The sequence below is a fragment of the Nicrophorus vespilloides genome, unplaced genomic scaffold (genome assembly GCF_001412225.1).
Source record: "Nicrophorus vespilloides isolate i.1.1-1 unplaced genomic scaffold, Nicve_v1.0, whole genome shotgun sequence".
Lineage (NCBI taxonomy): Eukaryota > Metazoa > Arthropoda > Insecta > Coleoptera > Silphidae > Nicrophorus > Nicrophorus vespilloides.
The window spans coordinates 1-10,308 of NW_017099335.1; the positions used below are offsets into that span (position 1 = coordinate 1).

General features: G+C 33.2%; 1 protein-coding gene across 1 annotated transcript; it reads right to left on the minus strand.

The window, feature by feature from the left end:
• Positions 1-1,676: 1,676 nt before the first annotated feature.
• Positions 1,677-2,460, minus strand: LOC108564358 (the record flags this gene model as incomplete). Its single annotated transcript, XM_017923380.1, has 2 exons — positions 2,121-2,460; positions 1,677-2,066 (listed from the first exon to the last, which is right to left on the minus strand). Coding segments are annotated over exons 1-2 (730 nt in total), but the record flags the coding sequence as incomplete, so codon positions are not given.
• Positions 2,461-10,308: the final 7,848 nt, after the last annotated feature.

The following is a 10,308-nucleotide window of genomic DNA, read 5'->3' on the forward strand; positions in this document are numbered from 1 at the left end:
TCGATTCAAACAACAAAAGTATGGAACTTTGTATTAATTTATCTTCAATAGTAAGCAGTTTACTCGGCAGAGCGCGCTATCGATGTGTTAAGTAAAGATAATCAAATATGGAACTTTTTAATAAAGTCGTACAATCTGCAGAGCGCGCTATCGATGTGTTAAGCTCGGTATGCGGGCCACATCTGTCGCTTGGATCTGCTTTAAGCTTCTTCAACAGTTTCGGTATTTTCAAACGACGATGTGATTTCTGCAGTTGGCAGTGCTGATTCTTTGAGTGCCCTCTGTTGATGGTTCCGACTAGTATTCCTTGGATCGCCCTCTATTGGTGGTTCGGCATAACAGTGGTCCGTAGCACGTATATTCCTAACACGGCCATCCTGACATTCGTCACGCTCTCGGGACGATTCAAATTCTCGATCTCNAAAATTTTAAAATTATGTACGAGTAGCGAGGGGTGGGGTAGGTGTCTACATTTTTTCCTGCATGAGCTGGGGGTCGACTTTCATTTTTTTTATGTGATCGCGCCGCCCCATTACTGTGTCGCCTTGCATTATAGCACCATACGACCTAGCAGAAAGACCAATGGTCAATATCCCAAATTGCAGTACTTGTATTATATATTTATTACTGTATTTTTTTTTAAATAATAGTGTTTATTGCATCAGTCGTACAAAAAAAACATACAGAAATAAAAAGAACAAAATAAATATAATATATTTATTACTGTATTTTTTTTTAAATAATAGTGTTTATTGCATCAGTCGTACAAAAAAAACATACAGAAATAAAAAGAACAAAATAAATATATATAATTTCAAAAAAGTCAACTGATACAAACGGCTATTGACCATAGGTCTTTCTGCACTTTTTTTTAAATTTTATAATTTATTGTTGCAATATTATTATTAGAAAAAAATAATATTTAGAAGTTAAAATTGAAGAACCTAAAACACAAAATACATTTGTCATTTGGAAAACAATATAAACAGAAATAATATTTTGAAATAATTCTTTTTAGTTGAACATTTTCTTTCATATTACATATTTGTGGACTATTATTAAATTTCAGTTTTCGTTAAATTGTTGTGGCCAACCACTTTATTATTAATTATTGATATATAACTACTATGTATATTCTTTATCTATGTAAGTACAGTCTTATGGAAAGCCCCTCGGAAACCAAACAAGCCTATCGGCACTTGAAACATCCGCTTAGAGTAATAAATACATTTTAGAGAAACGATCTGTTTCTCATATTTTGTTAGTTTTACGACCCGCTTGAAAGGTGCACTATGTGAAAATCGGGCAGCTAACTATAAAAACTATGCCGTCCAAAATTAACCTCCCCAAACAATTGTAAGATTTATCACCCCTTAGACCTTATCGACAGCGGGAGACTTACCAAACGAAAATTGTAATATGTATATCTTAAAAATATAAAGCAAATGAATATCTAATATGTAGAAGTGTATTTCACATTTACAATTTTAATAATAAGCTGTTTAAAAAAAATCATAATTGTTTATGTAAAGCTATACTATTTAAAAGTTCTTTAGACTCCTCTACGATGTCGGTACTGTTAAAAATACTTCCAAGTCGCATAGCTTCTTCTGCCGCTTTTTGTGCTTGATCAAATACTTCTAATTTCAAATAAATTTTCGCCAATTTTATATAACATCGAGGTAAATCCATGCTTCCAATTCCTTTTCCTAGCATAACTGCATTTTGCATGTTAATTAAAGCTATGTCGTATTGCTCCAATTCTAAATTTAAGTCTGCCAATGTATACAGAATAACCATTTCCTGATATGAGCTAAGTCCTTTTATTTTATTGGAATAGTCGTAGGCAGTGTCTAGGAGGATTTTAGCACTTTCGTAATTATAATTTCGAATCTTGTGGATGCCGTACCAAAAGAGGATATTTACGTAAAGCATTCCAGTCTTGGTACTCACATCTCCATTCAATATTTTAGACTTTTGTGCTTCTAAACACGTTTTAAACCCAATTTCTGCCAGGTCGTATTCTCTGTAGGTGCTGTAAATTCGGGACAGACGCAATTTAAAATCTATAAAAATAATTTCAATTATTAAATATAAATCAACTGGTAGAAACCACATACCTATTATATGATAACTATCTTCAGAGGTCTCATTCTGTATCATCTTCTCGATAACATTAATCAGAAGGTCTTCTGCCTTTTTAATATCTCCCTCTGTAAGTGCAATAGTTGCCAATATATCATACATATACGGTATACCAAAAAAAATATTATTTTCTTCACATATTTTCAAACCCATTTGCAATATGGCCTCAGCCCTTTCCTTGTCACCTTTCTCCAGTGCTACTTTAGCAAGTATGATCAAGTGTGTAATGTTATCTTCTATGTCTGTAATCTCATCACTAGTATTGTATATGTTATTTTTGTTTACAATTGATACCGAAGGAATGAAGAATGGCATTATGATTTGTCGAGGTATTTTTGTATATCTGGAATATTTCGTCACCTCTTTAAATATATACCAACTTGGTAACCTGAACTTTAAGAGATTGCATATTTTTTTAATAAAATACATGTAAATTTACTAGAATTTCGCACATCACAATTCTTGTCATTATGACATATGATCAGTTATTCTAAAATTATCATTTGAAATAGATTCCTATGATCACATTATTTTATACATTTTTTTATTACAATAACTGTATCCCAGCATTGAATTTTTTATTTAATATGAGTATCTAACTCATAGACTTCATATACTACAATAGCCAATGTTGTATGAGGTGCTCTTATTTAAAACTAAATATATATCTTGATCAGATACAAATATACAAATTAGGATACTTTTTTTTGTTAATTATTTACCTTGATTAAATTGAGTATGGGTTCTACAAAACCGACTTTTTTAAAAACCGTTGAGATTCCAATCTCAACTCGAATTTTCACAAAAAAAATAAAAAGAAATGATTTTTATTATTATTTAATATATACAAAATAAAATATTACATAAAAAACTTACAATATTACATAAAACTATAACTGTATAAATCTCCAAAAATATTATTATACCGTATTGTATATTTATTTTACAATCTATTCATGTGAACATTAAGTAAATCTTATGGTGGCTAAATTTGTTTTTGGTAAACTTTCCAATGGAAGTTTTTATCATTATTTTCTTCTTTTTTAATTTATTGTTTGGTTGACGTCTTGTAGATTAACTTCAGTAGTGTATTGATGCTCTGCGATTCCAATAATCCCTTTGTCTATAACACTGTCCATCGATTTGGCTAGAGGTCCATTGCTGAACCTCATTTATGTGACTGTACATTCATGATGAACGATGGCCCTATTGCTGCAAGGACCTAGGGAGCTCACAAAGGACCTGGAATGGCCGGAACCATTCGACTATCCGTCACTCTATTCAGAAAATATGGTTTTAAAAAGGAAAAAATGTGTACAGATCTATTGTATAAGTAACTTAATATGGATTATGTTTCGATAGCAAACTATGGGTTGATTAATGAACAAACCAGAGTAATCGGTTGTTCAGGAGGGTGTTATTTATAACAAAGAATTCTCAAGTTCTCTCTCGATTAAATATATTTTAAGTCTAGTCTCACGAACCGGTATTTAAGTAGGAAACATCCGGTTTTCGAATTATATTAATTTCTTGAAAAAAAAAAAAAAAACAAAACTGATAAGGCAGAAACACGGATTTGGCAGATTTTTAGCTGATAGCTATAAACCAATAGCACTCATATCTACAGAAGAAGTCGCAGCGCAAACGACACTAGTTGTCCTCTCTCCAAAATGTACAAAATTTAATATTTTTTCTGATATCATATTGTAGCTGTTCTCTTTTAGTACTGTGAGGGCTCACTTTAGTCCGTCGCAGGGAAATTCCAGGAAGGATTTTAACAAAAATATTGAATGTATAGATGATATCCGTTCAACATTAATACAACATACATGCCAGAAGTTTTATCGCATGCGGAAGTAGAGTTCTAATTAGATTCAGACGGATTCTAGAAAAATGAACATAAAGAGTGCACTTTAAATCATTCTAGTTACAAATGCGACATGTAAATCCAGTTTTAACGGAAAAAGTCCTGAAATACATCTTGTCTTTTCCAATTTCCACGATTATGATATATAACTCACTGGATATAGTTTTTCTTAATGTTAAATATAAGTTCTAAATGTAGTTTATACTTACTAAAACTTAACTAAAATGAAACTTAAACGAACAAAAGCGGATCGAATGCAAATTAGTATTTTATCAAAAGTGCGAAAAATAAATAGTATTAAAGTAAATACATTTTATCTAATATACTCATAGATAAGCTGGAGTTAAAGCGAAAAACCTTATAATGAATCAATTATTTGATACAAACCCATACAAATTCAATTGGATCTATTGTAATATTTTATAAAATAATATAGTTTTTAGTTCATAAAGCATTTTATTCTTTTTATTTCCTATAAAAATGTTTCAAATTTCATCCATGACAATATACTTTAATTTACTTTATTATTTTTTTTATTTATGTACTATAAACGGAAAAAATAAATATATTGTTACTAAAGTATATTCATTTTTTTTAACGACGGGTACTCAGATATCGAAAAATTGGGAAACACTGCTCTAGCATATAGATCTGCTCCGATTTCAAATGTGTCTCTTATTGACACAAGCAGAAAGGAGTTACTTTTTAATATAAATTTTAGTTCGCACGTATGAGTATACAGCCGTTACAGTTCCATTGTATTATGTTTTCCGTGGTTCTGTTAAAATATAAACGATAAAATGAAATAACTTAGACAAACTTGAAAATAAAGGTGGTCCAATAAATATTATTGAATAAAAACATAATAAAGTACAATAAAATCATTTTTTTAACGTTCTTTTTATTTAGAATATATTTTATAATAAAAACATTCAATGAATGATCTAGCGAATGAAAAAATAAATTGGACATAGTTCGTTGGCGATTATCTTTCATTTATTGATTATTTATTAAATCTCAAAGGTAGATCCATCAAGAAGATTGACACATAATACCTGTCTAACTTATTTTGCTATCGGATACTGTTTTTCATAATTGATTCTTCCACTGTTTCCATTTGAAGATCCTCATGAATTCTCCTATTCGCAATATTCACTTTATGGTATATTACTTCAATGATCCTTCTTAGGCTCTTTGACAGGAATCTTTCTATGGTTGAAATATTAGACATATTGCTGACTCCCTACAACTGTATTCTGTAGGTCCAGATAGGTTTTAAAATTACTTTATAAATCAGCAGCATGTTTCCTTTCGTGTAAGTCCTCTCGTAATAGCAAGTAGAGATTCCTGAACTTAATTTTGAGTTGTTCTCTTTTAGCTTGGATGTAATCTTTCCAGGTCAATCTTCTATCTAAATGCATACTCATATTTAATTTTATTAGCCGCTCGTAATATTTAAGAGTCATTGGTAATATGGTATAATCTTCTTTAATTTAATATTCTTTCCTGGTGTAAACCAGGTTTAGGTATTAAAATAATTTGAGCTATTTACCATAGAGGGAAAGTGTTCTGTCGATCTTAGCTTTATAGTTTTACATAGTTTACATTTCTTTAGAATTGATAATATTCTGCAGGGTTGCAATTATTGCGTTTACTAAAAAGAGTCTTAATAAATATTCACTAGGGCAGGGATTCCCAAAGTTTTCCTGCAACGGAAATTCTCAAATTTAAACGGAACACGCTTTTTTTTGTAGGATAGGTAATGAAAAATAATCAATAAAATTAAAAAATGAGAAAACAGTAATTATTTCATTTCAGGTTTTCACAGAACACCAAACTATGTTTCGCGGAACACTGGTTTTCAGTATTCTCATTGTTAATATTCCTAATAATCCCGAAATATAAAATGTGAATCTCATGGAGTTAGGAATATAAAAATCAAGGCATTTAACAAGCGGAAAAAGGTAGGAACGTAACGTGCAACGTAACATGGGGAGACGAGGGGGATACGCGATGATAGGGAACAAAGAGTTTGGTCTTGGTTGGATTTATTTTAAGGCGCCATTTTTTAAAATAAAATGGTTGAGGATAAGGTTTTGGAGATAAAGAATTGGAGATTGAAGGAAAGAGGCGTGGGAAACCAATGTAATGTTATCAGTGTATTAGAGGATATAAAGGTTGGGAATGAAGGTATTAGGATCGGGGCTATACAGATCACAACAAAAAAGGTTATATAACATAGGAACAGATGCGAACCTTGCGGGACACGCTGAAACGGGGAAAAGGAACATCGGTAACCGGAAGAGAGAGAAAGGTCAATATCACTTTTGGGGATACAAACAATTATTCCAGACTTCCACTCGCAAGGGATATATTGACGGACAAGACAGAAGTTAAAGATTTTAATAATAAAGGAGTGGACATCTGGATCAGGGGCAGGAATTCGTGATTGTATAAGGGACTCAGGAGGGACATGAAAAATATTGAAAAAAAAGATTGGAACCAATTATTAATATGTACAAGATTATTATGTTCAAATGTATAGTCCTTGTCAAATTCAAACTGTTTTTTAAAGTGTTGCGCAAAGATATTGCAAATGCTGTAATGGTCTGAGTGAGTGATGTTTGTATTGGTGTCAGTTAATTTGCCCCCAATATCCTTCGACTCTTCAATTATGGAACAAGCATTTAATCATTTTTCTTGTTTAGATTCGCGACCTAAATTTGGATGGATTTTTTAGTTCGTTGAAAATAATTTTTAAATTTCAATCCTCAATTTTCTTTATTTGTCTCTAGAGTTGTCGTTTCTTATATAAATTTGGTAATAATATAAAAGGATTCTGAAATTGCATACAGGTGCCTATATAGGGTAATAAGATGTCATCAAAAATTGGTTTGTAATTTTACTGCAACAATAAAATTATGACATCACTCCACCATCGAGCAGATCCATCGCGTGACGAACGATATAGGACGATCCATGGAGGAAAAACAGTACTGCTCGGCTGTGTTTCTCGACATCACACAGGTCTTCGACAAAGTGTGGCATGCGGGTCAAGAGCACGCTGCTTCATATCTATTACTACATATTAAAGTCATTTTAATGTGATAGATTCTTCCAAGTGAATATGGAGGGTGAGGTAACTCAGATAAATCCAATCGAATCGGGCGTGCCACAGGGAACTATCTTGGGACCGGTGATGTATAACCTATTTACATAGGACCTGCCGACATCCCAGGAAACCACTATAGCTACCTACGCCGATGACGTCGCGATCCTGTCGTCCAATGGGGATCCGGTTATTGCTGTGCGTGGACTCCAGAGTCATCTCGACACGTACCAGGGGTGGCTCAGGAAGTGGGGGATCAAAGTTAACGAAACCAAATCCAGCCATGTCACCTTCACCCTCAAAAAGGGAACCTGCCCCCCGGTCACACTGAACAACAAAATCATCCCGCTGGCCGACGATGCCAAATACTTGGGCATGTTCTTGGATCGCCGACTCACGTGGAAGAAGCACATCGCAACCAAGAGAAAGCAACTGGGCATCAAGTTCGCGAAATTGTTCTGACTGATCGGCAAAAGATCTCCGCTATTCCTCGATAACTATTAATTTACAAGACAGTGCTGAAGCCGATGTGGACGTACGGCATCCAGCTTTGGGGAACAGCCTCGACCTCCCCTTTGGAAACTAAAAGTTAGTTTTATTGTTTATTAGAGTAAATACTTCTATTTAAAGTTTCATAGTGTCGTCAAAATCAATTTTTAGTTGGATTGTTATTGTCATTGAATTATTTTTTAGTTAAATTTATATTTGTTTATAGGAAGATTTCCAATGGGAAATCGTTCCGCTTCACGCTTGTTATTTTGTTTTTCTGTTTTTATTTTCTTTTTTATCTATGTCAAAAAACTGTTCAACTCATAATTATGGCAGATTGTGAATAAAAATAAAGGATACAAAAAAATAAATAAAATTATGCGCAAAAAAGCAGGCAGAATTACACAAAATGGGTAGGTGGATGAAATTATGTAAAATAAATCTGCATCTGCCATTTGGATATCATTATTAGAAGTGCTGTTGACCAAGTGAAGTATTACAAAATGAGAGATAGCAAAAAAAAATCGTGACAGGGACGCTATAGCTGAATATAATAGACGTTTAAAAACAAAAATAAAAAGGCTAGCAAAAACAATGAAAATTGATCAAAAGGAACAAAAAAGGATAAATTATTGCTTTGACCATTGACAAACTTAAAAATAAAAAATTAACGTTTCGCTGATTAAAAATACCCACACATTTAATTTAAAAAAATACTAAAAAATAATGAGACAAATCAACTGAATTACGTAAAGGACTCAGGCATATGCAGACCAACCACAATTTCAGGAAATTCATTTATTAATTAGTAACAATGTATAAATGTAAATAAACTTGCGAGTTTGTTTTATTATAATAATTTAACCATACAGGTGTGTCAACCATTACAATCACACAACTGAACTATCGCATTTTTTTCACGCACTTTGATTTTTTGTTTTTGTATTTAATTACATACATTTTATTGTAACATAGTAAATTATACTTCTCGAGCTGAAATATAACACATCACTCAATACGTCTTCGGTCTAACTAAGAAAAACATTTTTTTTTAATTCGACTTTATTCATCTACATATTCTCCTTCAAGAGTGATACATTCATTATGTCGTATAATTTAATTCACATTCTATTTGTCAATGTGAACATTGAGTAAATTTAAGGTTGCGGTTGACATTAAATGAATAATCTTTCCCGGTGGATAGTTACCATTATGATGATGGTTTGCAATTCTTCAGCCTGTTTGTGGTTTCACTGTTATCGAGTAGGCCAATAGCCAGAACAGTATGTGTCTCCAGTCTATCTTGGTATCTACTACTAAATGTTGGTATTGTATCCTCGACCATATCTATATGAAGATCTTCATGTATTTGTTTATTCCTGACGAACCATGGAGCCCTAATAATATTTCTTAGGCATTTTGATTGGAACCTTTGTATAATTTGTATGTTCGACTTACTGGCCACACCCCACAATTGGATACCATACGTCCATACTGGTTTCAGTATTACCTTTTATATAAGTAATTTATTTTTCACTGATAATACCGACCTTTTCCTTAGAAGCCAGTAGAGTTTTCTAAACTTTATTTCTAATTGCTTCTGTCTAGATGCATGCCTAGATATTTGACTTTTGTTACTTTGGGTAGATCTTGTCCATTAAGTCTTACTGATATGCACTTATTTCATTTCATTAACTGCTATTCTCCATTTTTTAAGCCATTCTTGTAGCTTATCTACATTTTCCTGTATATATTCGGATGCTACTGCTATAGTCCGATATGTCAAACTTTGTCAAAAGGTTGCGATATGTCTAAAAAGGCATCCGAGCAGTATCTTTTACTTTCCAGGTCTTGGTAGATAGTATTTACTATACCTGTTTACTTGCTCTATCATGTCGTGTTTGCGACGAAATCCAAACTGATGGTCCGGTGCCAGCTTGTTTGACGCTATAATAGGTTGTAATCGGTTAGCAAGAAGTTTTTCGAAAACTTTTTATATATCGGTAGAAGTGTAATTGCAGTACATACTTGTGACCATTGAGCGAGAGGCAGATGGCACAGATTCATCATCTTGCATTTCGGAGGCCACGGGTTCCAGATGGGAGCAGGGAAAGCGGAAGCGCGGAAGACCAAAGACAGAATACAGAACCCGCAAAAAACTACTAATACGAACACCAAAGATGGCAGTGGCGAAGTCTTCAATACCTGAACTAAGAACCTGCTATTTCAACTGATAAGAAGTATTTTGTAAACAATAAAAACTCTGAAAACTATCTAAATTTTGGAGGCCGGCAACCGAAAGGATGTTATTCTGGAAACGAAGACAGACTTCATTTTGAAGTCAGACAACCCTAAGGTTGTGGTCGTTGCGTATCTGACCGATATACGGGATCGTGGCCACATCTCGACCTTCGTTGAGAAGGAGCAAAAAAAAATACGGCCACAACGCGTCCCTAAATTTAGCGATCATCTTAAGTTGTCTGCAGTGGAATACAGGTTCTGCAAAAGGATCGTATCCAGGGCGACGGGACAACCAACCTACACGAGGGCTTGTTCTATACGAACACTTCCCGGCAGTAGAGAACATTCCACCGCTTCCTATACTTATTTACTTTCAGAATTTTCAAATCGCACTCCGTTCAAGAAATAATTTTTAAAATGTATTGTTAGCAAAAATATTTTTTTTTGAACGAGTCGA